This window comes from Caloenas nicobarica, chromosome 6 (genome assembly GCF_036013445.1).
Source record: "Caloenas nicobarica isolate bCalNic1 chromosome 6, bCalNic1.hap1, whole genome shotgun sequence".
Classification (NCBI taxonomy): domain Eukaryota; kingdom Metazoa; phylum Chordata; class Aves; order Columbiformes; family Columbidae; genus Caloenas; species Caloenas nicobarica.
Genome location: NC_088250.1, coordinates 10,504,829 through 10,531,115, shown reverse-complemented (window position 1 = coordinate 10,531,115; position 26,287 = coordinate 10,504,829). Strand labels below are relative to the sequence as shown.

At 40.5% G+C, this 26,287-nt stretch overlaps 1 protein-coding gene across 9 annotated transcripts in view; it reads right to left on the bottom strand.

Moving 5' to 3' along the window:
• Window positions 1-26,287, bottom strand: part of ERBB4 (erb-b2 receptor tyrosine kinase 4) — a 617,927-nt gene that overhangs the window by 101,714 nt on the left and 489,926 nt on the right. For all 9 annotated transcript variants that reach the window (XR_010606397.1, XR_010606399.1, XR_010606398.1 and 6 more), the window contains 3 exons: window positions 24,465-24,597; window positions 21,768-21,890; window positions 20,526-20,624 (listed from right to left, as the gene is read on the bottom strand). Coding sequence is in view for 1 of the 9 variants with exons in the window: in XM_065638016.1 (XP_065494088.1) it covers window positions 20,526-20,624; window positions 21,768-21,890; window positions 24,465-24,597 (355 nt within the window). In the remaining 8 variants the exon portion in view is untranslated. The remainder of the gene's footprint in view (window positions 1-20,525; window positions 20,625-21,767; window positions 21,891-24,464; window positions 24,598-26,287) is intronic.

Here is a 26,287-nt window from a genome sequence, read left to right as displayed (position 1 = left end):
CTCTGAGGAAGATTCCGATGTAACAAATTAGAAAAGGGATCTTAATTTAAATCATTTTGCTCACATTCAAATTAATCTATTTCTTGCTCACTCAACTCATACGTATGGGGTCTCTTTGAAACAATTTTAGCCTCTCTTCTGCTGTCACTAGAAAACGTCACTGAAGGTCACCAAGATAAATACCTGTTGACAGGTGCATTATCCAATTTCAGAGCACAAAACTACTCTCTTTTTTCTTTTTACCCCACTCATTTTTCTCCTGCAGGTGCATAAGGGGATAGTACTTGTTGTGCTCTCCCTCTCTGAGCAAAGGTAAGAGTTCCTCCAGGAACGTGGAGCAGGAGTACTTTTATTTATAATGAGGACTGATTGGAACATAGACAATATATTCTCTTTGCTCACCAAGGGACCAGATGGAAAGCTTTGAAGCATGTGTTCCATTAGTCTCCAGCTACTTGCCATCTACAAAGTCTGAGTCCAAAGGAAAGACACTTCTGTGCAATATTAAAAATAAACAGTGCTGTTTGTCTCATTCTGATGTTATGGGAAAGCACATGTTCTTCCAATAGTTTTAGGCAACGGTTCCAGAAAAAAATTAAAATGTTGTTAATAAAATATTATGGATGGCTCTATAATGGATTGAGACACACAACAGAGAGCAAGGAAACCTTCATTATAGATCTACGTCACTCATGGATACTCATCTAGCATGAATCCTGGCTTCAAATAGTTGTTCTCATTAGTAAAAGTATTGTTATTTTTATTGAACTTGCATCTACAGTAGAACTGAATTCAGGCTTATGTCTATCCAGCACGGCACAAAACACAAAGTAAAAGAGATTGCAATTGTTCTGCTAGAGTCTAATTAGACAAAACAGACAAACAACAACAGAAACATTATGACTTAGTAGCATTTTAAAAACCTGTTCAGCAAATAAGGAATATGAGCCCCCATTTTAAAATGTTTGGACATGAAAGTTTCTAGAGCTACAATCTCCACGGCACTTAGGCACTCTGCAGCCTGGTTCCCAATTAAATTTTCTGAAACATTTAATCAGGTAAAGCACCTAGACCCACAGCCTTGGCTGTCTGACACAGGCATCTTTCAAAACTGGCCTCTACAATTTCCCGTATCTTTTGGTAGCCTTGCAGATCTTATCTCTGTACTCTGCTGGCACAATTACACAAATGGTTTTTAAATTGTGTCTATTCTAATTTAATGCAGAGGAAACTGAGGTACAGAAAAGCACAACCTACTGTTCACAGTCACACAGGCAGCCTAGAGCAGAAGTGGGAACTGTGCCCCAAATCACTTTATCTTTCTGTCCTGAAAAAATCCTTTGAAGGTTGAAATAAAAAAGGGAAGAAGGGAGAGAAATGATTAAGATATGGTACTTTATCTTTCCCCCAGGAGTCAGAGTCTTTGTAACATCATGTGCTCACACTAGCATCTGAGAAATGACAGGAATGGTGATGGTTTTGAAAGGCTCCTATTGGACATCAGGCACTCGTCTTCATCTGTCTGCAGAAGCAAGAAGTCTCATCTCAAGAGTAACTCCCCAGCCAAATAGAATCTCTTCCTGGAGTTTCTTTACGCTGGTGCTGCTCAGGTATTAATTATCACAGCAGTGTGTGGCAGCCATACGCAGGATGGTTGTAAGCCAGCCAGTTTACACACGGGTAGTGGCTGTGGAGCTCAGCTGGCCCTTACCTCTAAGATGTACTTTGGAGTCTATGGTGAGCCCTGAGCAGCTGAGGCTAAGGTAGTATAAGATCTCAAAGGAGTTACTTAAAACCGAGGTGCTGTGTGTATATTCTATTCACAGCAGCGCTTACAGTGTTAATATATCCAAGGGGAAGGCTGGTAAAGAAAGAGACTTTGATGCAGAAGGCAGCTAATCTAGCAGGTAGCTTCAGAAAACCATTGCTGTGTCCTCCCAGCCTTGTCACAGGGAGAACAGCAAGTGACTTTAATTGAGCCTTCCACGTTCAACTCAGTATTATACTTATCAGATATGCTATTTCATATAAAGAAATTGTGTCATATTGACCATTCCTCTCTTCTGCCTCTTTGAAATGCAGTTGAAATACTGCCACGTTAAGCTCAACTCCTGTGATTTATATACACAACCCTATACTAAACAATTATATTAAACAATGACATAAATGTTATTTATTGCTTCACACTGATCCATCATGTGCATTTAGTAACACACTAGCATATCCAAGAAGAAGGGTGAGTTTGTAGGTCCTAGTGAGACGTCACCAGACCCATGACTGGTTTCTGTCAGCACAGCTGTGTCAGCAGGGTCTGACAAGGAGCAATTGCCAACCCACAGTGAGTGGCCAGAAGAAGCACCGAGCACTGGTCATTAGACCACCAAAACATGCTTAGTCAAGTAGAACTTACTTAAGTCATGAGAGCTGGCTGTCACTGTAACGATACAACGCATAGTTACGTCCAGGCTAAGAGCACTTGTGAACACAGATGACAAAGGGAACTAACGACTCAGTTCTCACAGGTCACTTATGTCGTCTTCACTCCTTAGATGGCTTTGAAAATCCCACTTGTTTCCTGATCTATCCATACTCTGCGGTCACATTTGAAATGCCTTTCATTTGACTACTGTTTCTGAAAAGTAACTCAAAATCCAGCTAAAGCAGTATTTTCATTTCAGCCTTCCAGGATGTGGAAGAAATACAATTCTCAAGACTGTAAGAAGAAAGGATGCTCTGAGTAACACCTTACAGCACGTCTTGTAAGATGGCATTTTACTCCCTCCTTTCCTACTTTGATATGTTATTGCTAACAATTACAACTGAACATAAGTATTAGCCAGCATGATGGTTCCTGAAGAGCATCTTTTGATACTGGTTTTGTTTCCTTGACCATTTAGTTTGTAAATCAGTGGACTCAGCAAGGTACATGTGCCACTAGCAGTAAAATAATGCCATACTTATGTCTACGTCGAAAATTTATCCTCCACCCAGAGTGGTCCAGGACACAACTCTCTTCCAGCACATGTCCTCATTAATTAGTACACCAGTACAGTACATGGCCAAGCATCCCTAGGCAGACTGTTCCTGAGATGGTAGAGATGGTATACAGGCAACTCCTGAGATCCCTGGGGTCCTGGAACAGGGCAGAACTGACAGCAAGCCATCACCCTGCCCAGTCCAAAACCATGCTCTGAAGGAAACCTGAACATCGGAATCGGTCAAGAGACCTTCCCTTAGTTGCTTACAGAGGCTCTGAAACATGCTAACAGTGTCATTAAGAGTCCTGTACTGTATGGTGGATCCCAAGACCTTCTAATGTAGTGCTTGATAACCTCATCTTCTTACTGCTGAAGACTTCATCTAACAAGAGAATTGGCATTTAGAACAATATTATTTCTTTATATCAGGTCTAAATATCTGGCAGAAAGGAAAAGATACTCCTTCTGAAGGTTTGTTCTTTACCACATGAGCTTCCTGAGCATCAATAACTATAGCACAGAGAGCACCAGGAGAAGTTCACTTACATATAGCCAACGTCCCCTTCCAGTGCAGGAGATACGTGCTCCCTGTTCCAGAGAAGCATCACAGATCTGCTGCCCCAATTCAGCAAGCCCAGTAAAGCCAGATGAACATATGCACCTGATAGAGTTCAGTAAGCAGGGACAAAATCTGAAAAATCTTGGTTTTCCTAACCTTCTGCTTCTAACTGTTCTTGCCATAAAATGCCCTCAAACAAAACAAAAGCAGCCAGAAACAACAATCCACCTGTTTTTCCTAATCACTGTTGAACAAATAAATGTACTTAAAGCTGACTTCATACTGTGCTGTGCATTTTTCTGAAAACATAAGCCGTGCTGTGGTAACAGGAGAGATAGTACAGTGAATACACTGCTTTTTACATTAATTTTACAATGCTTCTAATGGCTAGAGCAAACACCTGTCTGGAATGCACATCTGACATGCTTCAGGGCAGATCTGATTACAGTCCAACATATTTTCAATGCCTTTTGTTTGTGTCCTATGTCTTACCAATTTTTTAGGTTACAGCCAACTTAGCCTATGCAGTCTGCACAACTACTTAAGCTGAGAGACAGCACAATTTATATACTCCACAGCACACATGCCCACGTTTATAGTATGACAATGATACTCATTTATTTCCCCTGTACTTCCTATGCAAGATGCTGTTTTCCACTGCTTTACAGCACCGCTATGCTTTCAACCCTTGGGCTCCAATTTTTCACCACTTAGGCAGACACTCTCTGGAAAGCTTCTGCTGAAATGTCTCAGATGTTTCTGAAGATGAAATGAGAGATGCAGCTACAGGGACCAACAAAAGGTATCAGAGTCCTACAGTAGCAAACAGAGGGAGGACAGCAACAGCATAAACAGCCAGGGCTGCTTTTCCAGGAACCGTTTTATAGTCAATTAGGAGCAAATACATTTAACAGGGCACTTTCAGACAGAAGTCTCATTTGGGACTTGGCAACAGCTTCTATAACCAATTTTACTGATGTGTAATACAGTGAAGAGCACTTGAATGCTGCACGGACAGATTCAACCCTGAGGTTACTACTGCAGGACTGAGCTACTACACGCTTTAGCTTGGCTCATGTGAATGCAGCAGCGTATCTTGCAACCTGTGGCAAAACAGGTTTCTGTCACTGTACCCTCCTGAGAGATGGTGACAACACCCAGGTCGTGTACAACAATTTCTCTCAACCTCTCACTGAGAATCAGGGCTAAAGAGGAAATGAAGAAAGGTATTAAAAAAAAAAAAATCTTCCTGTATGTTCACATTCATACTCCATGCATAAAGCAAGATGAATACTTACAGTAGGTCCAGTTTCACCAACAGTTGTTCCACAGAAGTGTAAAAATGCACATTCAGGTCCAAATCCTATATTCACACACATGACCAACCGCTTTTTCTCTGGGGAAACACTGGGTTTGGCTGGCACAGCAAGAAACAACTAGAGGTCTAAGTCAAGGCCCTGTTACAAAGAAAGTCTAACGGGCTGTTAGCTTCAGTTCTGCACTAACCATCCTCTCCTTGAAACTGCCCACATGCTCCCTTTGCTTTAGGAAGGTCTATGGGAACAGAGAAGGCAGCAGTTATGAGTCTTGTTAATTTGTGTTTCCTCAGAGCAAGGACAAATTCTTACAATTAAAGAGACTACAGGCTTAGAATGGATTGTTCTGGACTTTGTAGACATGTAAGACATTTGACCTTTTTTGAGTTCGGTTTCCAGTGAGGAACTTGACCAGAGGTCCACTGGGTAGTAAGCAGAGTCGCTGCATGCTTAGACAGGAGTACAAGCGTGCTGTGTCGTTAAATGGTAAAATTAAGTTATTCCTTCAGAAAGTTCTGGAAAGTCAGCTGTGCCACTACACCCAAAACTTTATAGGACAAAAACTAAGAATGAAAAAGAAAATTCCAAAGCAGGCAGCACACATTCTAGCGAAATATTTCATGCCCACCTTAGAGAAGCAGTAGGTCTTATTCATGCAGGAATAGATACCTTCTTGCGCTTATAGAAGCAAATCTGGCTCACTATATATTTTGCGGCAACATAAAATAAATTAAAACAAACAAAACCCCACAACAGTACTGTGATCTCTGTCCTGCAAACACTGAGGGCACGGGCAACTGTGCCGACTCTAACGGGGCTCAAGTGCTTAAGAGTTAAACACATGCTTAGATGTTTGAAAGTGCAGGAGACACATTTTGTAGAACCCACACACCATATGTTCCTTACTTCTCCCTGATGACTTTGTACTAATTAAGTCTCTCGGTTCATCAGAGCCTGTGTGAGACAGCTGAGGAGGACTCTCAAGTCTAAAGGAACAAACCTCTGGTGCATAACAAGCTAAGTGAAGATTTTCCATCACACACCCAGTCAGAGGACAATTCCTACCAGCCTTTCTGTGAATCTCGCCTGAAAACATTGATTATGGTGATTAGAAGGCAAAATCTAGATCATTTTCAGTTCACTTTTATGCATAAATGGCCACAAGCTCAGGACGTCAGCAACCAGAAATGTTTCCATTGAAAGCCATCAAGAGAAGTAGCAGTGGGTTTCAGACTGGCCGTTTGCAGACAGGGTGTAAGCGGTTCAGCAGCACGGACACCTCTTTGTAAAAACTTTCTGACAAATGTTTTACTTACAGCTTGACACGCATCATTATTTCAGAATGGTCTGTCAAAAGTGATTTGTTTCTTACTATTTTGATGCAACCAGCAAAAAATGTTTGATGTTTTAAATGTACAGTCTAAAAAAGCAATAATTTCAACATTATTCAAACAGGAGAGTAAAAAGACCTTACCACTGACCAGCTTATAAAAATATTTAGACTTAGCGGCAGATTCCTTTCAGAAGGAGGGAGTTATTGCTTTAATTTTTGATTTAAGATGAGTGATGGCAAGGTCTCAAGAATGAGTCACAGAGAGAAAAAAAAAAAAAAAATCTATTAAGTTCTCTCTCCTTTCTAAAGAGTCTTAGGGCATTGCTTTGAATTTTCCGGTATCACTGAAAAGCTTGACTTTATAATCACACACTCAAAGCTCCTTCCTCCTTCAGGATCAATTTAAAAAGACAGCATCAGATTGAAACCTAATTTCATCAAGTGTACTATCAACATTAAGAGTTGTTTTAATCAAAGATACATTTTGCCCATAACCCAGGTATTTAATATCTCAGAACTGAGAATTCAAAATAGGCTCATCTCCATGCTTCCCTCACCTCTATTCAGTTGCCTAAGAGCATCACACTCAGGACTCAAGTACTGCAAAGGGATGATGATATTTAAACAAAAAAGGTTTCATTTGACTTAGATGGTTCAGTCAGATTTTTTGGTTTTGGCCAAGCTGGCATCAGTGAACCACGAAGTCATGAAGTCACAAGTTTCCTGCATTATAGCGTTTTCTTCCTTTCAACATTACTCTGCCTGCTATTTTCTCCTGAGATTCTGCAGTTTTTGCTCCATCCTTTTCTTCTCTACTTTCTTTGTCCTTTCTTTTACCATCCTGCTGACCTGCTCTTTTCCTGAAGATAAAATTAAAAACCTCTTTAAAAAAATGCTTGAAAGAAAACCACTGCCACCGCCAAAATTCAGACACCTCCTGATTTCTGTGCACTGCATCACCTGTCCCAGCCACGGCAGAACCTCCACCCTGGCTGAGTCCTTCTGCACCCAGCGAGCTGGTCCTTATCCTGCTGCGGGCGACACCACCCAGCTTTAGGCTGCTCCTGGAACAGCAGGTACTGGGAGCACTGGGTGGGGATGGCAGGGCTGTGGCAGCAGGGGGGCTGCAGGGGATGCCCCTGTGGGAAGAGGCCAGGGCTGCCCCAAACCCCAAAATCGGCTGGGAGCTGACTGGAGTTGGAACAGGGAAAGGGGGAGGTTTCCACTTTTTTTTTTTTTTTCCTAATATCAAATCAGGTATTAAATACTTATGGTAATTGGCAATAAATTAACTTCCCCAAGCCAAGTCTGTTTTGCCTGTGACAGTAATGAACAAGCGATTTCCCTATTCTTTTTTTGACCCAGGGTTTTTCTCTCCTGTTCTTCCCCTGTTTTCTCCCCAGTCCTGCTGGGTGTAGGGGGGAGCGAGCAGCTGTGAGGGGACGTGGCTGCCAGCTGGGATGGCTCCTCTGTCCCCCTCCATGGCCATCCCTGGGATGATGCCCAGCTAGTTCAGTAACCTGGCTCTGAAAAGTGGCCAGAATTTGGGAAGTCAATGCACAGGAGCACAAAGGTAGCTCACATCCCTGGCCTGTCTGTAGGTATGTTTCAGGGGAAGTTTCTTACAAACCTTAAGATTGGCAGCTTGTCTTCTGCTCTAATCATAATGTTTCACATCCCTCCCCCTAAACTTTCACAAGATTTGAGCATGTCCTACTGCCAGGGTAATAAACACACACATATACATGAAACAATGTGATCTAGTAATAATGAATTTTTTCGTGTTGATAAAATCTTGACATCTGTAATAAACCCCACATCCCATGCTATGCCTGATCTTCAATGCGTGGCCATATTCAGGTCCAGACTTTTGTCACAGAGAGCCAAACGACTCCAAGAACAAACCTGCATGAATAAGTGGTCAACTGTCTGTTACTGACACAAAAGCCTTGGTCAAATCAATCAATACAATTGTATTTATTAGTTTGTATTTGTGGCTGTGTGGACACTCTCATAAAGGCAAGATCTCACTGAAGCACAGAAGCCAAGAACAGAAAATTATGGGCAAACACCACTTAAAATTGCAGTACTGCAGGAGGTAATGCCTTTTTGTAAGTAATCTGCAATTCAAGAGTGGTATAAATAGAGCAAAATAATAATTCACGTTGTACTTTCATCCTCTTTTGTGAATTACCACAATTCCAACAACATTGAACTATGCTAGTATGATGACATGGTATCACAAATTCAGAATTTCCAAGGGACTATTCAGCTAAAAGGACTCTGCAAGTCAAAACCCAAACCTCTTTTTCTAGCATTTCCTTCAGCAAACTGCAGCAAGGCTGACTGGGGTAAAACTGTTTTTCAACAGCCAGCCACACCTTGCAGCTGTCTAGGAAAGAAAGTGAAAAAGGCTCTAAGTGACACTGCCAGGGAAACTTCAGGCGAAAGAAGCACAATTAGAAAACATGGAACCCCAAGGCACTACTGCTGTGACAAAGTCAGTGCTGAAGACATAGTCACGGCAGCTCTGCGGATGTGCCATGCAAAGAGCAAGCTTGCTTTCAGATCTGAAGCACAGTCGATTTGCACTCTCATTCTAAAGCAGTAACCCCATCCGCACTGCAGAGAGTTTTGTGGGCTAGCACCTATTTTGCATATTAGTGCAAAGCTCAGTAGTCAAGGGGTTGACATTTAATAAAAAGCAGGACAAGGTATCCATAGCTGTTATACCATCAGCCTTTCTAAACAGCACTATTACCTCTTTAGGATGACTTTTTATAAAAAGAGAAGTAGAGTTACACAAAATTTATCCATCCTACTTATTCCTTGTTGTATGCATTTACACTTATATTTTGAAAATTTTGTTTTTAAAGACCTATACTACCATGGTATGACATCCTACTGGGATCAAAGAATATGCTGTGCCTCCAAGAGGTGCACTGTGAAACTCAAAACAACACCAAGTTGCCAGCTCTTCGGTCATCCTCAGCAGATCCCGCACCAGTGAAACGCCAAAGCCACAGCAAGCTGCTGCACATCACCAGGGGCCTTACAGGAGTGTTCCCTGAGAGGAGGTGTTGGAAGGTGATAAAGATGGTATGTTTAGATTGTACTGTGACTACATAGACAAGGAGAAAACGGGTATGGGCAGTCTATGGGCAAGCCGATATGAATTTGAAAGTGACCTGGAATTTTGTCTCATTTAGACAGGCAAGGAGTGAGACAGCCATCTCTGTACATTAACACATCTTTCAGGACTGGGCTATGTAGGGATATTACATGACAAGAAAATGCATTCTCTGTGTGACACTTTTTATGTCCAACGTGGAGCAGTGACTGCCACTCATGTTTTCAGCACTAGCTCAACTGCAGACCAGAGGGCTGATATGCAAGTTTTAGTTGAGCTAAAAACATTTATATGGTGACACAACATGGTTTAAGACACTTTCCGGAGCTCTAAGACACTTTGAGAGCTTGCCAAGCTGCCACATAAACATCAACAACCTCTGGTAGTCTAAAGTTTCGATCAGGTCTGTGTTCTCATCTCAACAACAGCACTGTCAAGAACTTAAATTGGGCTCTCACTTGAGAGAAGAGATTAGTCACAGACGGACCAGAAGCATCTCCCCAATCTGCTTAAAATCAGACAGGACACAGCATTCAGATCCTCAGAAAAGACCTAGCAATGGAAAATGTTCCCCATCCTTTACTCAGCTACATAAGAAATTTCCCAGTTCTCCCTGCTGTCCACAATGACACAGGAAAAATGTTTAATGTTCTAATTTGGATGTAACAACATTCTTGTCTAATAAACATAGTCCGACTTTAGAAACAACCAAACACTTCAAAACAGAAATCCAGCAGAGTTAATTGAGAAAATGACAAAATAGGTATTTCAATCACTAACATATTTCTAAAACGTTCTAGCTGAGGAATTCACTGGAAAGCTTCAGCAGAAACTCTTCCTTTTAGTTCCAACAAGTTAATATATTTTACCAAGAAATATTTTTTCATTATTTTGCCAAGAAACCATTTCAACAAGGAAACTTACTTTCTTTCCCCATTTCAAACACCCTTTCTTTCCAAGCCTCCTCCAAACACTTTCATTACTAAAATTACGTATCAGAGGACTCGTATTATTAGCAGGTGACTCTAGCCACTAACCTAAACCAACGATACTTCATTAAAAAAAAAAAAAAAAAAAAAAAGCTTGGCTTCAGAAAACATACAAAGAGCTAAATTCTGCTTTTATCTGCATGTAGAAATCACAGCACTGAACTCCAGCGAAGGGCACTCCCCAGCCAGCAAAAGCACCCTCCACACCGGAGAACATTTCCAGATGGATTCAACCCGGGGGTTGCCTGTCCACAGACGTTACCTCCACTCCCTAAATGGAAGCCTGGGGAACTGCCCATAGCTCATCTCTGTTCCACGTGCCCCTACTTTATTGAGGTGTTGCATTTCCATCAGATTAAACTGTTATTTGACTGCACCTCAGCCATTTCCTACATCACATCGATGCTGCTCCAGATCACAGGATTTACCAAGGTAAGTCGATCAATGAATGGCTTTGAAGCCAGTGTTGAGCAAATGCAACAGAGCTGCAATTTGTCAACGTAGCTCAAAAATCTACATAACCATATTTTCTTAAACATTTTAATATCATTTTTCATGCAAAACATCAAGATCAAAAGAGGTCTTGGGTGTACCTGAAACCTATTTAATTGTATTTTGTACAATTTTGTCTATGCAATTAAAAACCTGATATTCTATATAAAGCAGAAACCTTCAGGATACAATTTCAATACCTTACAAGGAACTAAGAGGTAAGAATACCTATTCTCTCTCTTCTGTTGCTAAACTGACAATTTGCCTTATATCAAGTGTTATCAGCTTCTTTAAGATACCTGACTTGGGGGCAAGCACTGATTGATAACAAGAGAGGTTTGGAAAGAACATTTTAGACACCTTCTCAGTGGCTAATTAGATAAAACAGCTTTGTCTGAAAACAAACCTCATATAGTATCTGTCTTTCTCAGTAAACATTCCAAGCCAATTTAAAACCAGAATATAATTAAAAATAAAAATTAATTTAAAAAATTAAATCATTCCCTTAGAGGTTATGAGATCTGTGCTGCAATTAACAGAGTCCCATCTATAAATGGGTATAATAATAATCATTGCTCTACCCTGTATCTGTTGTGTCCATCTTGATTGAAAGCCTTTCAGTGCAGGGATAAGCCCACCATGTTTTCACAGCACAAAGGTTTTCTAATCTTAATAGTTCCAAGAGATGCCGTACCTTACAATGAGAAGCAACACCCAATTTAATATGGAAAATATTGCTCTGCAAAATCTTGTTTAGTTTTGGAACTACAGTTTCAGTGTTGAAAGACCAAGCATTTCAAACAAGCAATTACTGCTCTGCGGACAGCCAGGCACATCATGACCTCAGCTCTATCTCTGTTTATCCTTGTTATTGCACTGGAGTCAAAAAGGTATCGGCAGAATATTACAAAGATTATCAACAAGCCAGTCATGTAGCAGATTTCCCGGTCCGATTTCTTCCATTACCACTATGTGACAAGCCGTGATAGGGACAGTTGACTATCACTTGTAAATAATATGTAGAATATTAATATGAACAGATGTTCATTATATCATTTTTATAAGTCTGTGACAGTTGCTGATGTATCAGAGGTGTCTGGATCAGCACTGAGACTTGGAATACACTTAATTTTTGAAGGGGTTATCTGCAAGAAAGCACTAAGGAAGAAATATTCCAAACTACAGCGCCTTAGAAGACTTAAAATACGTTTTGACAGTGATACTTGGAGTTCAGCTCCTATAAGACTGTACCCTTAAATTTCTATTAAAAATGGACACCATGTGAGTATTTGTATGCATAACATGGTCTTGGATTTTTTTTCTCCCTACAAAACAAAAACCCTTGTTCTGTCTTAACTTTAAGTTGACTTGGCACTTTGGCAGTACAAAAACAAGCATGACAAATATAATGCATTGATCCTCCAGGGTCCTTTGCCCTTGCTCACGTTCCGCATTGTTGCTGATCTGTGCATTGCAGCATGTGCTGGAGCTCACACGCAGCCCCCTCAGCCTTTCCTGAAAAATCTGCTATGTAATAGGCTGCCCACCTGGTGTGAACTAAATCACAGACAAGCATACTTCAAAAATGATTAGCCAGCATATACATACAGTTTTACAGCCAGCTCCTCTGACTTAAAATATCAAGACATTTCTTCTTCAGTCTTTCCCTCAAACCTCATTAGATTCACCATTAACCTCGAACCAGTGATGGCTTGTTTGGGATGCATTACAGTTAAGCCTGTGGAAACAGTACCTCTTTTTCATTAACAGAGGTCCCATAAAACACCTGTGTTTTTTATCAGTGTGGCAACATTCTGGCATAAGATTGCCCTTCAGGAATTTAAATTTAACGTGTGCCTATTTTATATTGCTAATGTGAGCTGGAAGCACAAACAAAAATGCAAAGCAATAGGAAGTTTCTTAAATACAGGCATTTAGTTTCTTTTAGTGGTAAGTCAGCACTAGTTGCCCAGTTCTCAGTGCCAAAGTCTGCTTTAAAACTGGGTATCTGTGTCAGCTTCTTCTCACAACATACCAAGCATTATTCAGTAACCTTATCTTCCATTTTACCAAGTTTTTTCATTTTTATTTCTGCACTTTGAATCTAAACATCAGAAAGACTCTGCAAAGAATTCCAGTGCTCCCAGTCACTTTGCTGATATTTAAGGAAAGCTGTTTCTCACGTGTGTAATTACAAGTCTAGCAGTTATAGCCTACCACTCCAGCAAGATCTGTTCCTACAGATAACAACTTCCTTTAAATCACACCAGCCACTGGTTGTGCAGATGAAAAGACCAGCATCTGCAGGTACTATCTTGTTGAGAGGCGAGTCCCAAAGTTCATGGCTATACGGTATCCAGTAGAAATTTTTACTCAAGTGTGTAAGATTGCTCTCCTAAAAGCCCACATCCAGACACAAAATACCTAAGTCCTGGGAAAATATGGAGCTGGAGGAGAGCATTCTGGCTCAGGTCCAGATCTCACATATAGTAAAGGGTGGCAACATACAGTGCAATGCCAAGAATGAGACACCCAGGGTACTCTAAACAACAGAAAACTCATCATGGAAATACAAATCCCAAGAGCTTTTGATTAAGTCTCCTAATTAAACTGTTGCGTACCACTTTTGATACTCACAGCACCACTTTTCTGCCTTTTTTTTGTTTTAAATATTCCCATCCTTTGCCTGTTCAATTTCTAAACACTTGTTCAAAAAAGCTCTTGCCTACTGTGTCCTGATAAAACAGCGGTAACTAAGGGATCCTGACCTTCATAACAATCACAAATACAGCTATGCAAATAACTGACTTCACGTTTCAGTAACCAAGCTCAAACGTAGACTCCAAAGCAACAAGTATCAACCAGGTTATTGGTATACCTCATACCTAGAAAAAGAAATTGGAATACAAGACATCAGTGCAAAATGTTTCTTTCACACACATACTCTTCACACCCAAAACTTCTTGAATTTGATTATAATAGTTTCAATTAATCCACAGGTATATCTCCCAGTAAATAAACTAACACTCCTTCCTTATCTTCTCCCCACTCACAGATTTACCGAATCTTATCCATAGTTTTCAAGTTATAATGCAATGCAAACTTTAAATAAGGAGCTCTGCCATTTCCATCAACAAAAAGCTTCTGAATATACTTCCTAATTCATTTAGGAATAACTCGAAACGGCAGCCACTCACTAAAGCATATGATTCTCCCTTAAACCTGTGGCAGACTTTTTAGAAGGATGACTCCAGAGGTGAAGTCCTGGTTCTGCTGAATTGACTGGCAAATTTACAGCTCCCGTTGATTTAAACAGGGCTCAGATTTCCCCCATCACCAGTACTAGCAGGCAAACTCTTTCTCTCTGTATTTTCCAGTTAAGAGTGTTATGCCAGCAGAACTGTTTCCAAACACCCTGGCTTGTCTGTCAGTGCTTGTACTTGATCCTTTCCCTGTATATACTTTCTCCATACAGCCACATGCTCTTGCATATGGAAAATTAACACCCCCCTGCACATATACACACATCTTACCCTCGCATACTACGGCAGGAAAAATTACTGAAAGAAACATTTAAAAAGAAAATGATTACTTAAGATAGAAATAACAGAAATGTAGCCTTGCAACAGTTAAATCTTCAGATGACTAAGAGCAGTTAACCTTCAATAGTGACCAGACTTTCAGCTTCTGTAGAGGCTGATCACTCTCGGGGCTTGTGCATGGTATGCGGAGTTCTCAAGGACAGCTTGATTTCTGGCATCTCTGGACAAGTTGGAAATTGTAATTGCAATCACAGTGAGCTTCTGTGCCTGGAACTGACAGGCAAACAGCTCCCCCTCCTAAGTGGCTACACTTACAGTGCGCTTAAGTGGGAGGAAGAAGGGAGACTGCACAAAAAGAAGTCTACAATCAGAGGAGTCAGGTCACTCCTCCCTCCCCACCCCGGCAACTTAACGCGATGGAGTGAAAAGCCGTTCGAGTCACAGCTGAAGCAGACTGCCAGGCAGTGCAGCAGCACTGCTGCTCAGTACCAGCTACTCTTACAGAGACCCCGTGTGCCAGGTGGAAAAGAGGATGTTTACATTAATGGCAGCAGACGAGGCTAAGGAAAAATGTCTTGCTGCTGCCATAAAGGATTTGATTTGATCCTAAACTGCCCTTTAAACTGAGATTCAAGACTAACTCGGCTGTATTTCCCAAGCAGCCATGCAGTCAGTGGAATGACTGGGGGGTGCCTGGATGTCCTGTTCAACTACTGTTAGTGGGTAAAGTCTTTTCAGATTTTCAGGGGCATCTACATGGACTGTTGAAGACCTGGGTCAAACACTTGGCTAGGCGGCATGAGATGTATACAAAGAATTAAAAATAATTCAAGGGCCAGACAAAATATTCCTCCAGTCACCTATACAGTCATATGAGGCAGGATCTTACATGGCGACTCGGTATAAATGAATGTGTTAACTGAGAAACAGTACATCAGAGAGTGTATCCACAGGGAACCCCACAGGCTCTACGAAAGCCACCAAGAGCCAGGGAAGGAACCCAAAGGCTTCAGCTTAGAACCTGCCTGTGTCTAATGCCAATGGTGGAAACCAAGAAAAGGTAAGTCTTCTGTCACCTTCTCCACCTGACTAGCTGGCTGTATCTCCAAGGTACTTTCCACAATGGCATCTAGACATATCTGAAGAAATAGAAAAAGCATCTAGACCTTCCAGATGTCCGTGGGTTTTCAGCTGAACAGGAAATAAAATTTTCTTTTCCTAGTCAGTTACATGATTTTGTTCCTCTTGAAACCTCTGAACGAAAGGTAAGTTCAGTATGTCTTGAGGACTTGTCTCTATTATAAGACAGGCTTACGATTAGGAAAAGCCACTTCTCTTTCGGTTTTCGCAGTACAAGACAACTGACTGCTTTATTAATTTAGTTCATTAGTCCAGACATAAATAAAAGATGTGGGTATGAGTACCCTATATGCAGCTTTAATTTGTTTGCCGCATGCCTGGTGGGGGTCACTTATTACCTTTATACTTCGCTTGAAAAATGCTCTCCTGCACTCTGAACACTGCTCCTAGAGACAGCAGGGAACTGCAGTAAGTCCAGGCGAAGTCAAGAAGCCACCTAGATCTTAATTATAAAACCATAAAAGAAACCAACTGCCTCTGAAGCTCTCTTACCAGGAAACAAATGAGAATGGGAGATTTATTTCCACCCATAAATCCCAAAGCCTTCAGTTTAATTTTTCCCAAGTTAACTTTCTCACCTAGCTAAGCAGCACTGCTTTCTATTATTAGCTTCTGGCCCAGTATCAGCTGACCACCATCAGTCAAACTGTCTTCATCTCAATGAGCTCAGGGACTCCCAAGGAACTCTGTGTATGCAGACTTGTGCTTGCAGCCTCTAATTATTTTCTAACAGATAATGGAGCATTTAAGTTCAGAGCGGATAGATTAAACTTGTAAGTGGATCAAAACCCTGGACAGAATCACAGCTCACAGGATTACTGCCTGGAAACACCAAGCTTAGAGGGCTAGAGAGGAAAGGCCCTCATCGATTGTCTGTTTCCCCACAACATGTTAGTTTAAAGATAAGGTTTTTTTAGCCTCAAAGATGCTCTACTGTGCTTTGGAACAGCAGCATGACTTTGGAATGTATTACACTATCAGTTGAGCATCTGGTTTGATGTTAAACCAACTGATCAGGCCAATGGCTACTTGAATTATCAGACAATCGTAACAGTCAAATAATTTGAGGCTGAAGAGGGGAAATAATTTTCACAAGCAAAATGCCAAGTCCTTGTTCTACTATCAAGTAGCCTCTTACCTGCATATTTGCCTTTTTCTTCCCCAGAAGAAGCCTCTCTTCACTCCCTAAAACTCAGGACCCTCATACATTCTGTTACCCGCCTTAGGCTGAGGAGCAGGACACTCTTCTCTTCTGACACCCTCTGCATCCACTGGTGACTCCCCTCGCTGGTACGCTTGCAGGCAGACCAGTAACAAGAACACCTGCACTCTGAATTCAAATTCCAGCGCCCTTCTGGGGACGGTGGAGTGTGACCAGCCAAGTAAGTAGCAGAAACTACTCCCCACAACTTAAGGGAGTAGTTTAAACAACCATTTAAACACCTCAGACAAAATTCTTTACACTGTGAAATTACTCCAGGCATAATACATATTCAAAAATAGGTAGAAGAATGGTAAACCTACATTTTACAAAACTGCAGCAACAATCTCTGCAGGGTGAAAACAAATCCATAGAAGTCCACATGTACATTCTGCTTCTGTGCTGGAGAAGGCAGTATGGGTTACTTAGCAGACTTGAGCTGGCACTGTTGTAACAGACACAGACAACTGCAGTGATAAAAACTATATTAGAAAGCAGGGAGCAGAGTAAAAGAAAAAGAACTAGCTGGGAATGTGTGGAGAAAGCCCGAAAAATGGACTCTGCTGCAATTCCCCAAAGAAAAATTCTAAATAAGGGATGTACTTTCTGACGATGGCCAATTCATCATCCCCTGATGGGAGGAGGATGAGACATGTCTGACCATAGCAGGTGTTACCATCATGCATTATATCATTATAGATCCATTAGTGGGTGTTCAAGGTGCTGAAATGACAGCCCAGTAGCCAAAATGTTGTTCTTTACTCTTTTAGCAAAACATTTAGCAGAATTCCAGGAGTTTGCAGAGCACTTTTAAACTTATATTCTGCCAACTATAGAAGTCTTAACCAGAGCCAATGCACAATGCTACTAACATCTACACCAGCTATTTCTGTAGACACCGAAGTGTCCCAAGTACTCGCTATACAAATCGCTGTTTACAAGAGGCTTTATGTTTTCCAGAGCACCTCTAAAAGGAATGCTAAGTTTTATTTGCAAGTACAAGGACATACACAATCAAGTAAGAAGTTATTGCTGGCAAAAACACAACTGTACTTGACAGGTACAAAAAAAAAAAAGTCAAGGGTGTGACCCTCATAGTGACACCCCCTTCCTGCTAACCACCTCTACCCATTCATAACCAACACGTCACACACTTAAGAACCCCCACTATGTTCATAATAGCACTTAGCCACCTATGTAGCTTTAAAAAATCTGATACAACTGCTTTTAACTAACGACTATCCATAATACTATTTTTACTGAAATCACAACTGACGCATTTTGCTTTCATATGTACATATTTTTCTCATAAAATATCACCACTAAACAGTACCAAGGTTTATCAGGATAGATATACTGACCAAAGCCTTGGACTGAGAATGACTAAACCACGTTTTTCTATGATAACTTACTCTTCAATGAAAGATATTTAAGTTAAAAACTTTAAATTATTATGAGTAGATAAAAGTTCAAAACAATGTCCTTTCTGGGACAGAGAGGAGCAGTCACATTATAACCATAAACAATACCTAGCTCATTCTCTAAAAATGTGGCTTGTCTCAGGAAATAAATAACTGTGTTAGGAGGTGAGGATGACAGGAACGTGTGTACGATTGGATGAACAATTATTTCAAAAGATTGAAATTAAATTTTGTTCTTCATCAGCGCAGTATTGAAAAGGATGTTACAGACTGCTGCACATCTATCAAATGCAGCTTTGATACAAAACATTTTATTTCTCCTTATTGTCACTTATATTAACTAATTAAGTAAATTCCTTTTTATTATTATTAAAAATAACCTTTAGGTTATTATTAACCTCTATGACAAAAAATAACCTCCACTTTTGTCTCACCTTGTTAGCACTGGGTCAGAGACTCATGGTAAACTGTTATTTTAAAGAGAAATCTTTCCTAGTATGGCTGTACCTTACATAGTTAAAATCTCTGGAGTTTCCAAAAAACCTTCCTTATTTCAGAGCCATTTATTAGAGGTTATGATGCATACACTGGAGCGGAATGTGGTCCAGTGAATTAAGTCAGCTGATCAAGCTAAGCTATGAAACCTCAGACAAGTAACTTTCTCTTTTAACAAGGACCTTATGTTTTCTTTGTAGAGTGCTTCAAGGTTAATCAATATCAAAGAAGGAGATATTACTATTATTTCTCTATCAGATAAAGGGTCAGATCCTCAGCTGGTGCAAGTTGCTCAGCTCCACTTTCATACAGTGATAATTCTCTTATCTTGATCTATATCACTGACTGCTGGCATCAGACACGGAGCACAGGTCCCTTTCAACGTCCTTGTGCTCCCTGCACACTCTCTTCAAAAGGGTGTGGAACACCAGCTCTCTTCTTTCTGGAGCTCTACTGTCAACAATATTCTTGACCACTACTTTGTCCATTTAACAACCATCTAATACTAATACTCTTTATCTGCAATGCAGATCTAATACTAATACTCTTTATCCCTTTAACGCAATTCATTCTTCTAGAACAGGGCCAAAATGAAAAGGCCATTTTTTTTTCGTGCACAATGATTACTGAATGTCAGCAACAGAAATGTGCAGTGCTCCGTAAAAAGCACAGGAAATCTGTTCATCTCTGTAGCCTTTGTTCAATTGCTTAAGAACTCACATATGATAATGTCTGAAATAGCTAAATCCATAATCTATTCATTTCTAGATGAAGAATAGACCATGTAACAGGAGTATATTCTCCTTGTGGTTTATAGTCTCATTAATGCTAAGCAAATTAAGCCTATACACCGAACAGATCTTCAAGACTTAAAAGTCCTATGTAATTTTTAAGTTCGCAAGAGGGATTTACAAAAAGTGCAAATTTATATGATTTGTCAAGAAAAGTCACTGAATAAGACATACACATTCACAGTGTCAATGAAGCTTGATCTTGATACAGAGCTAAAAAGAGTGCGTAGTCCCCGTGAATATAAAACATTCATGAAAATTATAATCTTGACCTCTTATTAACAATATTTCAAATTAGTAAAACAAAAAGGCTTTTAAAATCCAGCATATTTGAATTTTCTTTCCCCTCCCTGTTATGCTTTACTGCAGCTGACAGCTTCCAGACTCCCAGTGCTTAGTTCTCAGGAACACTGAAGCAGGAGAGAGCTAAATTTCTGTTCCCGAGTTCTGCACCAGTGGAGACTTGCATACATGGTAAAATGCTCCCCTGCAACAACTCCTCTTGTCTCTAGCTTCTCTACCATGGAAAGGTAAAATATCTGGCACACAAGACAGAGCAGTTTCAGCCTTCCACTGATGGGAAGATCACTTGTAAGAACTCCAGGTATCTTTGGGTCCATGATATTTGCACAGCCCTTCATTGCCATGGCACTGACCTCACCCTGCTACTGCAGGTACTTACAGTTCTGGAACGATCTGTGTGTAATAAACTGAACAGGGCAGAGCATTGCCTCATGCGGATCTGCCCAGCTCTACAGCTTCAGAGAAACAGCACTGACCTACTCGCAGCTGAGGTATAACTTTGGGTTTTGTTTTTTGGTTGGTTGGTTTTGTTTGTTTGAACATTGCTGCAACAGTGAATGCTATAGAAATACATTAACACGGAGACAGCTTGTCAAAGACTAAGGCAAGGTGGGAAATGGCCTACACACAAAATCTCAACTGCTGAGTTTTTCTAGGGACATGATACTGTAGCCCTCACTGAACATGAGCAAAATATCAGTCCTGTGTACAATCTTCCTTCTACTATTTAAATATAAGGAAAGAAAACTGGCAGAAATTCCTCTTCACAATCTCTGTGGACTACAGAAAGACAACCCCCCTCAAGACTCAAAGATGCTGATCATCTCTTACTTACATCCATAAACTCCACATTGGCTTTCGGACCAGTGGTCTCATTAAGAATCTTAATGGCCACAGGAATCTTTACAGTTTCTCCTTCGGGGACCCAAATGCCCTAGGAAAGATTACCAAAAAAAGTGACATAAGACAACAATCATAGAAACTTCATTAAGTGTTACAGATCTTTTTGATGTATTTGTCACATTATGCAGTTTGGTTATGAACCTCAGAACTGAGAATACACAAAGTTATACGATAATAAAGATTCCACAAAACTACTTCTTGTTATCTGAGAATTAAAAGCTGTGATGGCTAAAAAGTAGATTTTAAATTTAAAAATCACAAACTGTGTGTCTCTCGGGCTACTTTGCCATCCTTCTTGACTACTGCTGTGTTCTTGGCAACTTCATGGTACTCATCGCTATCACTTTACCATTGTCTAAGTATATGCAAACTGATTATTCAAAAATATATTCCCGTGACCTTGTAGCTGTAGTGACCTGGTCTATATTTCCTCCAGATCCTCCCCAGTCTGAAGACAGATGCAGTATCTGTCCTCCTCCACTGCTCTGACCTGCCACCTCCATTTGGCAGGCTTTTGTTGCTCCCAAAGGGTAGGGCGATTGGTCTGACTTGCTCACTAAGCCCTACTTCATGCCTTTGAGATTTGGACATGACCAACAGACCTTAAAAGAAAAAGGTCTTTAAATGAAGTATGCTTTCCCTTGTGGGTTCTGCTCTCGCATCCTCATTGTCAAAGGGTGCATTGACATAACTCACCTATCTTCTCTATTTAAATGGAAGAAATAAAAAGTATTACTGTTTAGTCAATGACTATTGTTTTACATTATATTGCTATTATTACAAGACCCATATGACACTTGCGAAATGAAACTTTATCTAGCTTTCCAAAATTGTACTGTAAAGCCATTGTGTAAGAACAGATGACAAATTTTGATATTGCATTTCAATATCAAGACAGCCCAGTTTGTGTAGTCCTCCTGCGTGCAAGGATGCTTGAGGCTGACGCTGCTTTTTTTTTTTACCAGGAAATAATATCTGCTCATCTGATTAAAACTGAAGTTAAATGTTTGAGCCTGAAGATGTGCTCCTCCCACACAGTTCCACCATCCAATGAGTTTCCCAGACACCCAAGGTTCATGAACCCATCCACAGTATGGGACACTTTGTTGCAATGCAGAACTTGACCGTTCAAAAGTTAAATGAGAGGATTTGCTTCTGCAGATAGAAGACTTACCTTGTACACAGTTCCAAAGGCTCCAGAGCCAAGAACCTTGACTCTCTTCAGCTCAGTTTCCTTCAGGATACGAAGCTGTGCTTGGTTGGGTGCTGTGCCACTTGGAGTCAAGGGTTCCACAAGCTATGAAGGAAAATCCAAGAGCCTTAACTATTTGAAAAAGTGAAGATCCATCAGAAGTTTACACTGAAAACAACCATAAGACAGTGGTGGGGTGGGGTCTATTGACCACTGACCTGCCAACCTTTGGAGGGATTTCTCACCTTCAAAAGCAAATGAGCAAGAGATCTAATAAAGAACATCCTCGCTCAACATATAGTAATTTCCACCAGGAATTTGCACAATGGAGTTATGAACTGGAAATTGAATCGGTGTCACAATAACACACCCAAGGACTTTTGCTAATGGAGGCAGTATAAATATTTTCTGCATGACAGAAATACAGCATTTATTATCAGCGCACCACACTCTATTTTTGCCCATTTCAGTGCCTTTTAACTTGGCCATATTTCTTTTAAATAGCCCTGACTTAATGGCTCATCACATTCTTATTCTGGTTTGGGGAATGGACTATCTTATGAACTTCTGTTATACCACACAAGAGGACAGCTTTAAGGAGAAAACATCTTATAGCAGACCACTAATTTAGAACAGCCACTAATTTGCTGCAAAAAAGGCACGATTAAACAATTTGCTCAAGATGTCCCAAGAAACTTTGTAAATGAGCCAAAATGGCATATTCAGTTAAAAATGCTCTCAGATCTCAACGTTATACCATCTCTGCCAGAAAAAACAATGCTTCTTCAAAAATAAATTAAAAATACATGAAAAGGACAATATTCTAAACAATGAAAAATAGTCTGTTTCTTCACAGGATGAGGAAAATAATTCAGGGCTACTCCTGCTCAAATTGGTTTGAAACCACAGCAGTATTTCAAAGTTGTCTGTTTACAAGGCTAAATGCACGAAGCTCTGCAGTTTGAGAATGACTTCTATGGCTCTTCAGGAATCATGAACTACTCAGTTAGTTGACCAGACTACTTTGGTTCAGGTAAAAAATACCAGTATCTGGAAATTATGAGAGTAAGGAAACATAACAAAACCAAACAGCAACAGGTCAGGTTATCACAGAAATAATTTGTGAGCTGTACTTTTTTTAGAGTGGTTTCTCTTTTCTCCTTCCCACTTTAGACACCCAGCGCTTACATGGTGAAAAAAAGATTTAGTGTAAAAGACAGGTAGACAGCCTGGCAGTACACTTCTGTATTTTCAGTTTGTGAAGGGTAAAAACAGCTTCTGTGCCACAATCCACCAACACAGGTACGTCAGAGACGCATTGAGGGTGTCTAAATAAATGCCTGTAGAGTTTTACCAAGGATGATCTACAGAAAGAATAGGTCTGTCACAGCCTCCAACTAGAACTACAGACTTTAGCTGAAGCTATAGTCACTTGTGTGTCTACCTCAGGATGCTCCTGATTTGACCTTCAGTATCTAAGCCAAGACAACAGCTTCACCACATATTCTGTAGAAGACCTTGGTCCTCCAGGAACTGCTGTCAACCACAGCCTCTCTCTCTGACCAAATGGAGACTAAGAGCTGGACTTCAGAAGCCTGTACTTCTCAAATCCAGTGAAAACTACCTGCTTAAAATCATTTGTGCTTAAGTAAAAGCTGACACAATGGCAAGATCTGCATATCTAAAGGCACTGAGTATTGTTAAGCTTTCTATACAACTGAACAGTATCTAAGAAGCAACAGAAACTCTAGCCAGGCACACAGATGCTCAGGCAGAACAGAAGGGGGATGCACGTATCATTTGCTCCCAGGCTCTACAGTGGAGATGGGCGGGAGCAGGACCCTTGGAACAGAACAGAAACAGCAATATCAAAGAATCCCTACCTAACAATATTTCCAAGCTTTATCATCTTACAAGGGGAATCCTAATTTGAAATTATCATCATTTGCAAAGTGTCTCAAGCATAGGATTGAGGAGATGGTAGTAATCACCTTTGCTGTAGCTGAAAAAGATTTAGTGTTATGTTTAAATAGACTTCCTAGATTGTCCCCTCTACCACTGGCATTACAAAGAGCAGAACCAAGTGGGCACAGCACACCATCCTATAGCTCTCCAGTACATATTTTTTGCCAGTAGAACCATGAACCTCATTTGGTAAGGCTCTGGAAAGTATCTTAGCTTAATAAAATACATCACGATCATGACTTCAGACTTTGACAAAATCTGGACCATGAAGGCAATACAGGCACTGTGAAGAACAGTAAGTGACAATCTCTGCATTTAGACATTCTTAAGTTTGCATCAGAGCTTGCTGAGCTTCAGTCTTAAAAGTTGACCTCAGTGTGCACTGGATGAAAACCTGTAATATTTAAGCATGAGAGCTGCTAAATGTACTGATGAACTGGGAGAGAAGTTCAATTAAGAGCAGGATGTGAGTTCAAAAATCTGGTGGAACAAGACTTTGTGATCACATGGATCTTTTTTGGTCTTCAAAACCCATGAATCTATATATGTACAGAAAACTAACATCTTGAAATAGCTTCACTCATTCCATCAGTTCAGTCCTGCAGAATTTAGCAAAAGGATTTCTGCAGACCTCCCTGGTAAATGAACATCTTGAACAGAAAAGCAGAACAGCTCTGCATGTATTTTCAAATATTCTGTGAGAAGCATGCTCACCTCAGTCTCCAGGAATCTTCGCAATGCTCTCTTCTTTTTAATGCTTTTGCGCCGAACATACACAGCAAACGTCAGGCCCACAATGACGATGATGAAGAGGCCACCAATAACTCCCGCAGCAATCAGAGGAGTTCTAGCAATCAGAATCAGAGACTTTATTTTTAAGTAGAGAGAGAGACCAAAGAATGGTTGGGTACATATAACACAATCACTTGCAAAGCTTATTAACTGTCTCACAATCACAATTTCTAAGTCAGTCCTAATCAGAAGTCAGGCAAAACACATTAACTTATGGTATGACTTTTCTTGGTTTTAACCAATATACCAGTTCTACTTTTCTCCAAACCACCATGCACATGTGAGGAGTTGTGTGGACAAGGAGACACAACATGCACTTTGATGGCAAACGCAAATCTGCAATGGCAAAATGAGGATCTGGTATCTGCAGTTTTCCGGCAAGAGCTTTAACTATGTTTATTTATTGGCTACATCTAGATTAAATCACGGGCTGTGCATTTAGGGGAAAACAAACTAATGAAACGTTCCCATACTACCAATATGATGCGCCTTACTGACTATGGAGGAAGCAAGAGGCAACTTCAAACATGGTGTTTCACAGACAAAAATGGAAGCATCATACTCATAACACCTTCATCAAGTGGAAGATATTTATCCAAGAACAACATAATTCATGACTAGAACCATACGGTTTCTGGGAACTCCTGGCTTATGAGTATAACACACAAACATTTTGGTTAGGTTTATGGATGCATCCGCCTGGTTTTTCTGTGGCTTTTCAGCACAGCCAGATGCCAGACCAAAAGACTGGTGTGTTGCAGCCCAACAGCTCCTGTGAACAATGCCAAGTGAGACTCAGCTTCTGCACAAGACCTGTTGTCCCCCACTACTCCTATAACTCCTCCCAGCTTTCCAGGATCTTGAGCAGCATGAGCTACAATTACTAATTTGTTTTTCCACAGTAATAAGAAGCAGTAGGCTGGCATCATGGTAGACACTATACAAGTACAAAAACAAAAGGACGGTCTCAGAGAGTCACTCTGACTTAGATGCCCACATTTGGAGATCGCCCACAGTCACTGGAAAGGAGCAGGCTCCCTCTGACAAAAAAGTCAAAGTGATAGGTGCTCTGACTCAGTTTTCTTTCTCTCTTCCTGCTCCATGTCTAAAGGGTGGGTAGCAACCTCCAAACCAAAACCTTAAGTCAGGCATTTTCACAGAATACCAACAACTTACTAGCATAAACATACAATGTTTAACATCCCTCCAACAATATCTGAAAAGACAGGTAAAAAGAGACAACAGGACAACTGCAGAGTATAAATGGTGCCAAAATCACTTCTTGGTGACTACAGTAAATAGGTTAACTATTGTCAAGATCGTGGAAATATCATTGCTATGCTTTAACAGCCTTCCTTGGTTATGTCTGAATGATGACAGAAGATACATTATGGCCGATTAATAAAAAGGTACCACACACCTATTGAAAATTTAAAGGAGTCTCCCACAAAAACAGTAAACTGATTTATCTCTCCCTTTATTCTTCTTTTTATGCCCTACCACAAAGCTGAGCAGCGGGAAGTAGCGCCATCTAACCTGGTTTGGTATATTAAGGTGTGTCTATGTTACCACTGAGTACTGTTTTGAAGCGCATCTCTGAACGGTTCTCATACTCCCACATCTAGTTATTAAAGCAGAGTGTTTAAAGGAACACTTTCACATTTGCCCAGGGAAAAACCACATTGACACTACACAACACTGTTAGGCCTATTATAGTTCAAAGACTATATGATGGAAACCATAAG